The following is a 15,953-nucleotide window of genomic DNA, read 5'->3' on the forward strand; positions in this document are numbered from 1 at the left end:
CCATTTAATTTTCTCCAAAGATCTATCATATCTACCTTATCCAGAGTTTTATTTACCTCCTTAACCTCTTTCTTGTTTATTTTGAGGTTGGATTTATCGAGTTCCGAGAGGGGGAGGTTGAGGTCCCCCACTAGTATAGTTTTGCTATCAATTTCTTCCTTCAACTCCCCCAACCTCTCCTCTAAGAATCTGGATGCTATACCACTTGGAGCATACATATTTAGTAATGATATTTCTTCATTGTCTATGGTGCCTTTTATCAGGATATATTTTCCATCCTTATCCCTTTTGATTAGATCTATTTCTGCTTTTGCTTTGTCTGAGATTAGGATTGCTACTCCTGCCTTTCTTACATGAGCTGAAGCACAATATATTCTGCTCCATCCTTTGACCTTTATCCTATGTGTATCCCCCCGTTTCAAATGTGTTTCTTGTAAGCAGCATATTGTTGGATTATGGCTTTTAATCCATTCTGCTATCCGTCTCCATTTTATGGGAGAGTTCATTCTATTCACATTCACAGTTATGATTACAATCTGTGTATTTCCCTCCAACCTCTTTCCCACCATTTGTGCTTTTGGCTCTCCCGTCTCCCTTCCCCTCCTCAATAGTATTCACTTTTCTCCCCCTCCTCCTGCAGCCTTCCCCTCCTTCTTTTAGCCCCCCTCCCTTTTACTCCCCTTTACTCTTATTGCTTCTTTCCTACCTTTTAGCCACCCTCCCCTTTCTTCCCTCTTCCCCTCCTACTACCTCTAGAGTTAGGTAGGATTATCTACTTAAGATTATTGTTCCCTCCTTTGAACAAATCAGATAAGAGTACCTTTCAAACAATGCTCATCTCCCTCCCCTCCTTCCCTCTACTATAGTTTTGTACTTCTTCCTGTGATATAAATTGACATTTTCTGCTTCCCCCTTTTCACACCTCCTATTACAATCCCTTCTCATACTTAAATCATATTTTTGACATGACATCATTTACTTTATGCCCGTTCCCTCTACATATATCCCTTTTATCATAATAGCTGCACAGTTCTCAAGATTAACAGGTATCATCTTCCCTTATAGGGAGGTAAACAGTTTGCCCTAATTGAGTAGCAAGTTTTTGTTTTTGTTTTTTCCCCTCTGTTTACCTTTTTATGATTCTCTGGAGACCTGCATTTGAAGATCAAATTGTCTATTGAGTTCTGGTGTTTTGGTCAGGAAGCTCTGGAAATCCCTTATTTCGTTGAATGACTTTCTCCTTGCCTGAAATGTTATGCTGAACTTTGCTGGGTAGTTGATCCTTGGTTGAAGTCCCAACTCCTTTGCCTTACGGAATATTGGGTTCCAATTCTTTCGATCTTTTAATGTAGAAGCTGCAAGGTCCTGTGTGATCCTGACTGTGTGTCCTTGATATTTGAATTGTTTCTTTCTGGCTGCTTGTAGTATTTTCTCCTTCACTTGATAGCTCTGGAATTTGGCAACGATATTTCTTGGGGTTTTGAGTTCGGGATCCCTTTCGGGAGGGGAATGGTGGATTCTTTCGATGACTATTTTGCCCTCTGAGTCTAGTACTTCTGGGCAGTTTTCCTTGATGATTTCCTGGAAGATATTGTCCAGACTCTTTTCTTCATCATTGGTTTCTGGCAGGCCAATAATTCTTAAATTTTCTCTCCTGGATCTATTTTCCAGGTCAGTTGTTTTTCCAATTAAATATTTTACATTTTCTTCTATCTTTTCATTCTTTAGATTTTGTTTGACTGATTCTTGTTGCCTCATTGAGTCATTAGTTTCTACTTGCCCAATTCTAATCTTCATCATATTGTTTTCTTCAGTTAGCTTTTGCATCTCCTTTTCCATCTGACCAATTTTTCCCTTTAAGGAGCTATTTTCTCCATTTAATTTTTGTACTTCTTTTTCCATTCAACCAATTTTCCCAGTTAGGTTTTGGGTTTCCTTTTCCATCTGATCAATTTTCCCAATTAGGTTTTGGGTTTCCTTTTCCGTTTGATTAACTCTTCCTTTTAGGGAATTACTCTCTCCAGTTAAGTTTTGAACTTCCTTTTCCATTTGTTCAATTTTCCTTTTCAGAGTGATGTTCTCATCAGTGAATTCTTTTTTTATAATTTTAAAATCATTGGCCAGTTTTTCTTTTATTTCCTTCTTCAGATGTTCCAGGCAATCTAGTTGTGCTTGCGAGAAATTCATAGTCCCTTCTGAGGTTTCAGATGGAAGTACAATCTCAGCTCTGACCTCTTTGGTGTTTGTGTTTTGGTCCTTATCCCCATAGAAAGATTCTATGGTTTTTTCACTTTTCGTCTGCTTTTTCCGATTCATGATGTTGGCTGAGTGTTGTAGCTTCTGGTTCTTTCAGTCAGAAGGTACAGATCTTTAAGTTGAGCTGATGTGTGTCTAGGCTAAAAGCAGGCTTTTGTTTTTTGTTTCCCAGATCAACCCTGGGGTTAGCTTGTTAGGTGTGTGGGAGGGGTGGCCTGGTCTCAGATCTCCTCAGCTGACCTGAGGCAAAGGCAAGGTCAGGGGATGGTGATCCCAGCTTCCCTATTGTCTTCCCTTTTCCCCTGGAGGGCTGGGGCACACCTAGAAGCTAATGCGTGTTCCCGCCCCTCCTGGGGCTCGTCTCCCGGCGCTGAGGCTTGCCTGGGTCTCAGTGCCAATTTTCTCTGCCCTGGGTCGTCTGTCCTTCCAGATCGCCTCCGCCACAGTAGGAAGAATCCCCCTTTGCTATTTTTCTAACCTCTGGTGTTATGAGACTATTTGCCCCCTTCTGCTGTTCCCGTTGATACAGGATTTATCTGGGGAAGTATTTTATGGTTCTTTCACGGTCATCAGGGGGGAGGAGAGAGCATTTACTGATCACTCCGCCATCCTGGCTCCCGGAAGTTCAAGTGGGTGACTTACCGAAGTTTAATTCTGAATTTCTTAAAACGTTCTTACTATTGCTGGCCAACAGCTTCCTAATAATTAGTGTGTGTAATATGAGGACTAGTTATTTTCCATATGCATCCTGGTTGCATAGTGGGAAACTTGTGAAGGAAAAACTGATGTCAGAATAAAGGTAAATAATTTGGAGAGTGCAATTGGATAAGAGAAAGGGCCTACGTTGAGTCAAGATTCTCCTAAGATTCTTTTGATTTCCTCCTTTGAGGAGAGGGAAGCACCCCAATTTTATTTATAACTTCATCATTAAACATACTGAAATTAGTAGCGAGGAAGTCGAAAATGTGGGGCCAGACAGACTTGTCTTGAATACAAATTACTTTGTCTCCTACTTTACTGAAAAGACTGGGTCAACTGGATATGTGCCCCTTCATTTTCCTTCCTCTACACTTTAAAGACTAACTATAACTGTAACTATATCTATTCCCTTCTCATTTATTCTATTATCACACAGTGAGGTGGCCCTTTCCTATTCAAGGTTAACCCCTCTACTTGTACCTTTGATTCCCTCTCCTGCTTCTGCCCTCTATTCCTCCTTTCCTTCCTCTCAACTCTTACCCTCTGCCCTACTTCTGTACTATGTACATAAACATGTTCATCTTCCTATGATTCATATATATAAAATCTCTATACATGTATGTGTATCTCTTTCATTAACCCTGACATCCCCTCAGACTAGCATTTAGTTTGTCTCCCTTTCACTGGGAATCATCTAGAAAGAGGAGGTAAAAGAGATACTAGCATTTGGTAAGAGATGAAAAGGTCTAACTTGATATATTCAGGTACGTACAAATACTTTTCGATGTCTAGAAGTTTAGAAAAACTGTGCCTAAAGCAGTCTCTCATTAATTATTATTATTAAAATAAAAATGCAATCTAAAGAATTTTGTGAGGATGTAAAAATTTAATGTCACACTTAATATTCTAAGAAGCATTTTAAACCTCTTTAAAATGAAATTTACAATATTCAAACTCTGTCAATAACTCTATAATAATGTTTAATGAATTATTGAAATAGCATTTATTAATCACTTAGTATGCCAAGCCCTGGGGTTATAAAATACAAAAGTCAATCAGTCCTTGACCTTAAGGAGTTTTCATTCCAATAGAGGAAGTGATGAATAGAAGAAGGTTTTTGGTTTGTGAAGTCAAAGGTATAGAGAACAGAGCTATAGAAGAGTTAATGAATCCAATATGACACTTCTAGTAGCAAAAGCAATATTGGTTTTATGAAAGGAGGTGGTAGGGAGAATGAGAATGCAGTAGTTGGGGGAACCCATCACATCTCAATGAGAAGCAAAACTGGGTTTGGCTAGGCATAGTGGGCCAAATGGCACCCTCATTACTCAAGACACCATGTACTCCTGAGGGACTTCCAGAACTAAGACGTTGAAGACCGTTAGAGATCAGAGATTTCAGAAGCAGAGAAGATAGAAAGGTTGGGATATCTTGAGGATGTGAAGTGGCATAATGTGCAACATATATATGGAGTGCAACAATGTATATATTTTTAAAATTAGTTTATTTATTTTTAGTTTTCAACATTCACTTTCAATAGTTTTAAATTTTCTCCTCCTCCAACTCCAAGACAGCATGCAATGTTATAAGCTCTACACATACATTCCTATTAAACACATTTTCTCATTAGTCGTGTTGCACAGAAAAACTATGAGAAAGAAAAACGAAACAAAACAAAACAAAAAAGAAGCATGCTTCACTCTGTATTCATACTCCATGACTTTCTCTGGATGTGGATGGCATTTTCCATCATGAATCCTTTGGAACTGTTTTAGGTCCTTGCATTAGCTTCAGGGCTAAATCTATCAAAATCTGTCATCACACTCTGTGGCTGTTATTGTGTACAATATTCTCCTGGTTCTGCTCACTTCACTCAGTATCAGCATCATATAAGTCTTCTCAGGTTTTTCTGAAGTGTGCCTGTTCAGCATTTCTTATAGCACAATAGTATTCCATTACATTCATATACCACAACTTGTTAGCCATTCCTCAACTGATGGGCATCCCCTCAATTTCCAGTTCTTAGCCACCACGAAAAGAACTGCATATATATTTTTGTACATATGGGTCCTCTCCCCATTTTTATGATCTCTTTGAGATACAGCTCTAGAAGCAATATTGCTGGGTCAAAGTGCATACACATTTTTATAGCCCTTTAGGCATAGCTCCAAACTGCCCTCCAAAATGGTTAGATCGGCTCACAGCTCCACCAACGATGAAGTGTTTCAACTTCCCCACATCTTCTCCAACATTTATCATTTTCCTGTTTTGTCATGTTAGCCAATCTGATAAGTGTGATGTGGTATCTCAGAGTTGCTTTGATTTGCATCTCTCTAATCGTGTTTTAGAGCATTTTTTCATATGACTATAGATAGCTTTAATTTCTTCCTCTGAAAACTGCCTGTTCATGTCCTTTGACCACTTCTCAATTGGGGAATGACTTGTATTTTTATAAATTTGACTCAGTTTTCTATATATTTTGGAAATGAGGCCTTTATCACAGACACTAGTTGTAAAAATTCTTTCCCAATTTTCTGCTTCCCTTCTAATCATGGTTGCACTGGTTTTGTGCAAAAATTTTTCAATTTAATCAAAATTCTCCATTTTGAATTTCATAATGTTGTCTATCTCTTGTTCAGTCATAAATTCCTCCATTCTCCATAAATCTGACAGATATCCTAATTTGTTTATAATATTAGCCTTTATATGTAAATTGTATACCCATTTGGACTTTATTTTGGTATACAGTGTCAGACTTTTCTAGTCTTTGCCCAGCTTCTGTCATTTTTCATCAAAAAGTGGGTTCTTATCCTAGAAGCTGGGGTATTTGGGTTTATCAAACAGTAGATTGCTATAATCGTTGACTACTTGTGTCTTGTGTACCTAACCTATTCTATCGATCCACTCCACTATTTCTTAGTCAGTACAAAATAGTTTTGTTGATTGCTGCTTTATCATACAATTTAAGATCTGGTATGGCTAGGCCATCTTCCCTAGCATTTCTTTTCATTAATTCCCTTGATATTCTGGACATTTTGTTCTTTCAGATGAATTTTGATATTTTTTCTAGCTCTAGAAAATAAATTTTGGTAATTTGATTGGTATGGCAATGAATAAATAAATTAATTTAGATAGAATTGCCCTACACACAAGCAACCAATGTTTTTCTAATTATTCAGATCTAACTTTGTGTGAAAAATTGTCTTTTTCTTCGGTGACAAGGGGAAGTTGAAGAACAAAATGCTTAGTAACTGAAAAAAAATAAAAAATAAAAAAAACCCTTTGTTTCCCCAAATATAGGCATAAAGAGCTCGTGGTTTAGAGTAATGTTTTTATTTTGTTTCTTCTTCAGGTTATTATTTCCAGTTCCCAAAACTGAACAGTGATACTAGGCTTGATCTTCCTAAAGAGATGAGGTGAGAAGAAATTGAGCCAGCGAGCGAGGTGGCACAGCGGGCAGAGCGCTGAACCTGGAGTCAAGAAGGTTTGAGCTCAAAGGTGACCTCAGACAATTAATGGCTATGTGATTCTGGAAAAGTCATTTAACCCATCTACCTCAATTTTCTCATTTGTAAAAAGGGGATGATAACAGCATCTTGTAAGTGCCACAGTGGTTGTTGGATATAACGAGATATTTGTGAAGGGTCTGATAAACCTTAAAGTGCTATGACTAAATTCACCCTCTGGAAAGTAAGTTTGTTTGTTTTCTTTAAGATATCACTATATAAACATAAGATTTCACTGTGTAAGGGTCTCTAGCTAATCACTGCAAAGAATATAGCCATTCACAAACCCAGATGAGATACTGATGAGAAAAAAAATATTAAAATAGTCACAACTAAAGCATTCCAGTGAAGCATTCTTCAATACCTGGGATTACCATAACCAGAAAGAAATCATTTTCCTAAGGAAAGAATTCATCTGTCCTTATAGCTTTTCGTAAAAAAGAAGTAATATTATAATCATGAGATACATAAATTGTACTAGCTATTATATATTCTTAGGTCCTGCTATGCTCCCAAGTAATGAATTCTGTCCTAAAGTATGAATCTGTTTTTATAGTACTTGGCTATAAATCTCCAATAATAATATAAGAAAGAAGAAACATTAAGGAAAGAAATCATGTGATTTCTTTCTCAAAGGCAGGTTTCAATGAGAACTATTTAAATATACTGTAACTGTATAACATTGTGAATAATGAATTACATCATGAAGATGAAAATATTTCCTTACTGTCATTCCATGATTTCTTATTTTGTGACTTAACCATTGTTCTCATGAAATCCACTACGTTCAACAAATATACCTATCTAGCATATTAAAGAAAAGTTAAAGCAAACTTAGCTTGGGCTTGCCTGGCATTATAGGGCAGGACCTAGTCAGGCCATTCTGTTGGTTTACCTACAGGACTGGATGAAAACGAGACACTAAGATGATCTAACAAAATGATGTTTACTTGCATGAGGCATTGGAAGGATTGTTAAGCAAGGATATAGCATTGATTCTGTTGGCAGCTTTCCTGTCCCTCCATTCATCTTAGCAGTACAATCTGTCAAGGGAAGAGCTCCTGACCACTTTTATACTGGCTTTTGTATACAGGCCATCATTACCGTAGGTCTATAAAGCTTGAGAATGATTTCTACACATTATAAGGAAAAAAGAACGCCCTAACCTGCATAAGGCAAGACCTTAGGAAAAACCAGATCAGCCTAGGTGACCTATTGCTCAGCTGGAACACTGTTTTAGTTTCTATTTAATGTCATATGCTTTGGCTTGCTTCATGTAGTGATGACAATAAGACCATTTTTACCTGGCTTTATCATCATGTTTGAAGAAACTAGGCCTAGGTAGAGAGAAAAGGATCTTTGCCCTAAAGTTGAAAACTGAACTAAAGAAAACATATACCTCACTGTGTCCTAGCAGATCTATTTGCCCACACACTCTTCTGTATTATTTGAAGAACAGACGTCTTAGATAGAAGCTGCCTTATCTATAGTATCACATAACTCCTGATGGGTGACATATGTTGTCTTACATTAATATTTTGGAAAAACAGTTGAGCAAATATAAAGAAGACACCTAAAATTTGCAGGACATTAGAAAAATGAGAAAGGAATGTGGACTGTCAAAATATTTTAAGCATCAAGAGAAGAAGGCATTCTGAGGAAAAACAATGACATTTAATTAAATATTATAAAAATTATTATAAACTACTAGGTTTTCTGAATTGAGCCAATACCTTGTTTTTCTGAACATGCATAGAAAATCAAGCATATTTCACTCATTTTTGAATGTTATTTTTCACAGACAGTAATCTATACTTAGCATTCACACACTGATCAACATTCTTTTCCTTTATAAAAACATAAAAGATCAATGTATCATCTTTTTGACCATTAATCTTTTTTATAAGAACAAAAACAATCCTGTTTTGAAAAGATGTATTGGAAAAGAAATCACACTGCAATGTCAGTTTTGATAATGACACCATGGCTACTAATTGCTGACAAAATAAGCAAAAGAAAAGTATTATTAAAGGCTGAAAGAGTTAAGACTTACTCTATTATCTACTCATTATCTCTAGTGCTTATTGGAAATGTTAAACAACTAAAGGAATGAGGATTTTTTGGTAGATGATTACAGATGCACAAAAGCATCCAGAAAAAAGTGTTTAGACATCAAACATTCTAATGCTTTGTAAAGGTTTTTAGTAGAGACAGATAAATAACCACTACATTCTTATTTGAAACTCAATATTTTGTTTATTTGCATATATTTTTATTGTTTCTACTTAGCAGCATACATTTATTGTTCCTCTATGAGAAAAACTTGACAAGGGCAATTACCTTACATTATTTTGTGGAACTCTGTAAAGTAACCACTGAGATCTAAAGAATATATTTGCAAAATCAATCAATATAATGAAAACATAGCACATAATTACAATTGACCTTGTCATAATTTTCAAAGCAATTCCATATCCATAACAATCTCAAATAACAATTCAATATTCCATTTCAAATATGCTACCATGACATGCAAATGGCCTGGTAACACTTTTGTGTATAATGAAAACTAAGGCAGGATAATGCAAACTGGAATATTTAACAATGTTATAGTGTGCTGTGTCTTCATCTTTAACAGCTATAGTTCATAGATTATGACAGTGCTAGGATATTCATAAACCCCTTTTAATGGGAAATGCATCACAAAAGACTTTCCATCTCATGTTTCCCAGCATGCAAAATTATCATCCAGTACCATTTAATCCTTCAAATATATTCAAATTACTATCCTAGTTAGGGTTAAAAAGAAATTAGAGTTAGATATCCAAAATAAACCTTATTTTTCATATATATTTATCCCATACTTTACAAAAGAAAGTTTATTATATGGAAGATAGTTAATGCAAAAGTTTGTTAGTAGAAAACAAAATATACCTTATGTCTTTCCACTAAAAATGGGAATTGCAATATAGCTACCATAAATTACAAGTGATTCAGGACAAAACAAAACAGAACAAAAACAAAAGCAAACAACACTAATGTATGGTTAAAATGTACCTTACAAGGTATGCAAAGAATTGACGGTATTTAAGGAAACCATGGATGCACTGACCATGGCATAGAGGGGTTGAAATATGCATCCTAAGTCACATTTGTAGTCCATTTTGAAGGACTGAATTTTGAATTCCAATTCTGAAACATGGAAGTAGCAGCAATCTTCTTTTTTTAAAGAGGTATGAATTAAGCATCTTTTTAAAGACCATTGATTTTATAACAGTAAGAGTACCTTGGGCACAAGAGTCATTCAACAAAATTCTATTTGTTAGTAGTTTGTGCTCCAAATGCCTGGTACAGGTACATATAAACTATGTGAGTATTCCCTGCAAATGAATATATTTTAATATCAAGTATATTAAAATGCACTATAAATTAATTCCCTGTAATAACAGATTAAGACAAATCTGATTGAAATTATTTGGATAATATTTACTAATGGAAAATAAAATGTTTTCTGAAATGTCACAACTATTATAATAAGGCTTGGGGAAACAAAGAGAAGAGGAAACAAGAATGCTATGTGAATGAGAGTAAATAGAAAATGTTATGTTAAAATCATAACTGCTTTTACAAATAAAGTCCACTATGTTATCTTTTGAAAAAATCCTTAACATTATTATAAAATCACCAGTAAAACAACCATACCTTTTCATTCACTGCAGTCTTGGCAAAATATAAATGAAACTTAAATAAGACTGCTGTTTGTTCAATTTTTTAAAAAAACTGCACATACTCATTACATTAGGAAAAGAGAACAGTATGTAAGGAATAAATCAAATCTCAAATGAAAAAGGATGAAAGCACATTTTGCTTTTATAAAATGAAAGAGAATACGATTCACTTAGAGGTTTGAAAATATAGCACAGGAACACCAGAAATACAAAGTTAATTTTTTTTTCTATACTTGTCATATATATGTCCCTGGAAAAGGGCTTTGAAAAGAAAATCTGATATTCATGTGTATATACCAATAATCAATTCCCAATATTTTCTGCCATACATTTTTTAAAACCTACGAAAGAAAAGCTCTCTGATGCTAAATACAGGAACATAAAACGAGGATCTGCACCCACTGCAGGCAAATTCTGTCTTCCTCAGTTTGGCATATCCACATTCTGAAGCACAAGACCCACTCTGCTTGGAATGTATACCTAATTTTTTAAAGTAAGAAAAAAGGTATTATAATCTTGTCATTACATTTCATGAAAACTATTAAGGGTGAGGGTTTTACACTATAGACTTCAAGGTAAGTCTGATGGCATGACTCAAACTTCTGTTTTCCTAAGGCAATTAATTCTTATGAATCATATCTAAAATCTTTGAGTCAGAGTAATCTAAACTGTATACAGTACTTTTCCAATCTTTATAGTAATGTTAATGAGAGCATTTTAAACAGTTACCACTAGAGGGCTCTGTATGATTTATAATTGTCAGGGTTAAGACTCCTGAGAACATGGAGGCATACTGACTGAACAATGATGAATAAAGGATTCTTATGGTGTTTAAACACAATTGTATTATTATCATATTGTGAAATAAAACTTGCCAAAGGACTATGACGTCATTTTGTTCTAGTAAACAGAAGTGATGACAAAGCAATGCTTTGCAACTCCTTTTGCACCTAGGGAGCATTCCTCAGGAAAGTGCATGATATTCATTTTTTTTCCCTTTGAAGAGTAGAAGCTTAATGAATGCAATCAAAGGAATCCTAAGAGGCGCACACCTGTGACTCCAGGTGGTCTGCCTTAAGCCATTTTAGTCACAAACATCTATTTCAGGGGATTCACCTTATAAAGAAAGGAAATTTTAATCAAGGCACTAGCATTTCATACAAAATTCTCATTTTTTTCCCCTAAAATGACCTTTTATGCAGCTGAGCAAGTGATTTTGTTGTTGTTATTCAGTTGTGTCCAATTCTTCATGACCCCACCTGGGGTTTTCTTGGCAAAAGACACTGGAGTGACTTGCTATTTCTTTTTCCAGCTCATTTTACAAATGGGGAAACTGAGAAAAACAGAGTAAAGTGACATACCCAGGGTCACACAGCTAGTATGTGTTGGAAGCTGCATCCAAACAGGTGTTCCTGACTCAAGGCCCAGGGAGCCACCCAGCTAGCAAGTGACATGAACGGCTTAATGGACATTGATGCTACTTTAATTCCTTATTTATTATTAGTACTATTTTTTTAGCTGGACCTGTGATTTCATGGGCACTCTTAATAATCCATCAATTAGCAACACTTCAGCAATTTAAAGACTCTTAGAATTGCCCAGGAGCACTAAGAAGCTATGTCCAGCTAAAATCATAATAGCCAGTATGTCTCAAGAGGCAGGATATAAGCCTAGATCTTTCTGACTGAGGGAAACTATCCAATCTGTTCTTCTCTGTAACTTAATATGTAAAAATATGTTTATTAAAAATATATACAGTAAAGCTAAGAAAAAACTAGAAGAATGCTGACTTCACTATGATAAATATCTACATTTAAACCCTTGTTTTGCCCTAAATTTTTGGTTTCCCTAATATTCTCCTAATTTCAGCATGTGAGACCTTGACGGGGGGGGGGGGCATAATCTGGAACCAAGAATGTAAGATAAAATGCAAACACAGATTGGGGGGACGGGGGAGGAAAATAAGAGAGCAGCTAAAATGACCCAACTGACTCCAAAGAATGATGATGAAGAATGCTACTCATTCCAGACAGAGAGATAAGGGATTCAAGATGCAGAAAAGGGCACACACACATTTTTAGACAAAGGCAATAAAGGAAATTTGTTTTGTTTGATTAGACATACTTGTTACAAAAGCTTTACTTTTATTTCTTCCAGTGGTGGTAGAATAGGTGGCTGGATGAGGCAGGTAAGGATAAATTATCAGTAACAAAATTAGAAAATTAAAAGAATGAAAAGAGAGCCATTGAGACATCCTTCTTTTAAAAATAGAGATAAAAGAACAGTAGGAAAGCCAGGAAGCAGCACTGACAAGCAGGACAGCTGAACTTATTATATACTTTAAAAGAACTGCAAATGTAGTACACAATACGGGATATGCAGTTTAATGTGCAATCTTTTTTTTTCTACTATGTATATGGAAATGCTCATTTTATTTGGTGTTCTTTTAAGTTCAGAAAAAGCACTAAAAAAACAAAAAGCCTATTAATATAACTTTTATAAAAAGAGAGCAGCTGATTTTCATTCAGTGATACTGTGGCATACTCACACCATCTTTTTCCCTACATATTTTTTGGGATATAGAGTTTCTAATATCTCATGTCCTTGGGAAGGGGCAATAGGAAACAGAGTTGATTGAAATATCTCTTACCATTAGGACTAAAACAAATAGGTGTCAAAATGGTAGATTAGGGGAAAAAAAAAATATATATATATATATATACACACACACATATATATTTATATATATATTATACATTTCAAATTGTTATGCAACAATTGCTATCTGAATTTCAATTAGAGTCAAGCATTTTAAAAAGTTATCAAAATTTGAAAATTTAAATTAAAAAAATACTGGTGGTAACTATTCAGCTCCATGTCAAAGTTGAAAATGAGCCACATTCAAGAAAGCCAAAAACTATAAACCTAGGTTTTAGTATATTAAATTTAATGAAACTCTAATACATTTCTGCCAAATTTTATTTTGCTAATATTTTGAAAAAAGTTAGGATTTTCCATGAATTGTACTTTTCCTTGTATTATTATTCTTATTATTCCTTATATTATTATCACACTGCTCTAATTTTTATTTCTTCTAATTTTGTCTCCTATATATGTATATTATTTCATTTAATTTAGAATATTAAAGGGGATAAAAACATGAAACCATCTAAGTAAGTTTTAAAGCATTTGATTACTGTTTTTTTTTCCTTTTTACAGGATCTTTAAAAAATTATTCTCCAATGTTATGCTTTATTTTGCAACAAGTTACAAAAATTTTTTTAAAAATTAAGTTATAACTATGCCAAGCAGCTTATCAAAAAGATAATTATATTTCAGTCTACTTCAGAGCCCCTGAATGTAAAATGGGGATAATTAACTGACCAAATAGGTCTAAATAGCAAAGTCATTAATGACAACATTTCTTTGCTCACATTTTCATTATAAAGGACTCACTTTATTCACTAAAGCAACGAAACAACTATCTACTTAGGAAAGCTTTGGACACACTTATTTACCTTCCCATTTGTCAGGGATTTTGCATTTCTAAGCTGCAAGTCTGTTCTTATGCTAGGTTTGTGTTAAGTAGGAAAGGAGATTTCTCCCTAACACACTGGTCTCCAATATAATACTGTTACTAAAGCTCAAAGAAATGAACATACTAAAAAAGTACTGCCACTTTTTTTCCAACAAGATTAAGAAGCTGCATTACATCACTTTTTTTAACCTTCTATAGAACATCCTGATCATAGCAAATTCGACCCCAGTGAGAGTACATAACATAAACTTGGCCTGTTGGGCTGCACATTTTTGACCAATGGAGGAAAAATAGAGCTTTTACCTGCTGATGCTGCAGCATGGAAGGCTATTTTAAGAATTCTGCAAGCTCTGTTTGTTGCTATCTTTGAAAGCACAGATTTAAAACATTCAGCAGATCCTATGGATTACTGAACTTGCAAATTAAACTCTTAGCAAATATATACTAGTTAGGATGGCCATAAATATCACAGAAGTAGACAGGGATATTTGGTCTTTTTTTTTACTAGTTTCATGGACATAATAGAATTCCTTTACAAGGCTTGGCATCAGGAGGAAACGACCCATACTTTACCGAAAGTATAAGTCTGATGAAAAAAAAACCACAGTATGAGGTTGTCATGCTCAAGTGATATAATTGGGTCCACAGCATAGCTAAAACTGTGTAATGATGAATTTCATTACTACAGGATTCAGCTATCTTGTGTATGAGAGGTTATTTCTGAAGTTATTTCTGAAGTCTCACTGCTCCTTGCTGTTCCTTGAACAAATCTGGCAAGAAGTAATTGTACTTTCTTGGACTTTCAGTATTTTCTTGGTTCATTTGTCCTCTCTTATTTCAACCCTACCACCTGAGATCTTCCCCATCTGGAGCCTACTTATTTAAATGAGCAATTCCCTACACAACACATGGTCACAGAGAACAAAATAAGACAGCTCTGTTTTGTCCTACTTCTCCCTATGATGTAGTATCCCTCTTACTGTAACACAACCCTAGGTGATATATACTATTTCCATGTTTACTGAACGAATTAAACCAATTCTGAGTGAAAAACTGGTTGGTACTGTTGTTAACTGCTTGTTTTGTTTTAACTGTGTGCAAAGATCTTTTGGTAATACAAGGAACAAAGAAATCTCTGATACTTTCTGAAAATAGGCTTTAGGGTCATACAAACAGTAATTCACAACAGCTAGGAAGGCTGGTATTATAAAACTCTTATTGATTTTAATGTCTGTGAATTCTCTTTCCCACCTGACAAAAAAGGTTGTACAGCACATGCTACTAGACGTATACATGTGGAATTGCTTCGGTGAGTGGTTCTTAACTCCTCCCTGCTTTTCCTATTTGTGAAGTGACCAATTTCTTTCTACTTCTTTCTCTAAATTCAGATGACAATTTGGTCACTAGTTTGGAGTCAAAGAATGACAGCCATCATCAAAGAAGTCAACATGTGTAGACACTGCCTGGCAACTGCTTTTGCAAGGATTGCAGCCTCCCCTTCTTCAGCAATCATAGCTTTATAAGATCCAGAAAAGAAAGTTCTCATCACCAAAGTCTTTGGCACTGTCAGATGGTTCAGCATCAGAATGGATTAACGTTAAAGAAATATTACCATCTGTTCTGTTGAATCTAAAGGACTTTGAGACTTTTGCATCTGACTTGCAGCTGAAGCCTCCTTTAATTGTCTTTCCCAATTAGAACGTGAGCTCCTGGAAACAATGTGCTCTCTTGCCTTTTTGTGTCTCGAGGACTTAACACAGTATTTTACATATAATAAGTGCTTAATAAGTATATTTTCATTTCTTAAGTCAGTGAATGGTTTTTCTTCCTGTTAAAGTCTAACATACAGTAAATGTACTTTGTAAGATTTCATGAGATTAAAACCTAAAAGAGAAAAGAATTATCTAAAAAAGTTATTAAATTAATAAAAAATAATTATTTAGGAAAAAAGACAACTCTAATTTGGATAGATTTTGGGGGTCCCCAAACTTGAATGTTTTGTAAGTCTGTAAGTGTAGAGACTTTAAATGAGAGATCAAAGTATTAACATTCTCTGGAGTAGTAGATATTTGTGTGGTTTTTACCTTGTGTGGGAATTTTGTGCTTTTATTTTGTAGAGTCAGCTGTTAATTATATGATATCTGGTCCATAATTCCTTTTTTTTTTTTTTTTTTTAGGTTTTGGCATTGAAGAGGTTTGAGGAAAGTGAGTACTCTGTCATCTTAC

General features: G+C 35.0%; 1 protein-coding gene across 3 annotated transcripts in view; it reads right to left on the reverse strand.

Annotated features, from left to right (window-relative positions):
* Nucleotides 1-8,697: 8,697 nt before the first annotated feature.
* GBE1 (1,4-alpha-glucan branching enzyme 1) overlaps nt 8,698-15,953 on the reverse strand; it is a 290,724-nt gene continuing 283,468 nt past the window's right edge. For all 3 annotated transcript variants that reach the window (XM_072621635.1, XM_072621634.1, XM_072621636.1), the window contains one exon: nt 8,698-10,669. In XM_072621635.1, the coding sequence (XP_072477736.1) occupies nt 10,613-10,669 (57 nt within the window). In that variant the 3' untranslated portion in view covers nt 8,698-10,612. The remainder of the gene's footprint in view (nt 10,670-15,953) is intronic.

This window comes from Notamacropus eugenii, chromosome 6, assembly GCF_028372415.1.
Source record: "Notamacropus eugenii isolate mMacEug1 chromosome 6, mMacEug1.pri_v2, whole genome shotgun sequence".
In the NCBI taxonomy this organism is placed as follows: domain Eukaryota; kingdom Metazoa; phylum Chordata; class Mammalia; order Diprotodontia; family Macropodidae; genus Notamacropus; species Notamacropus eugenii.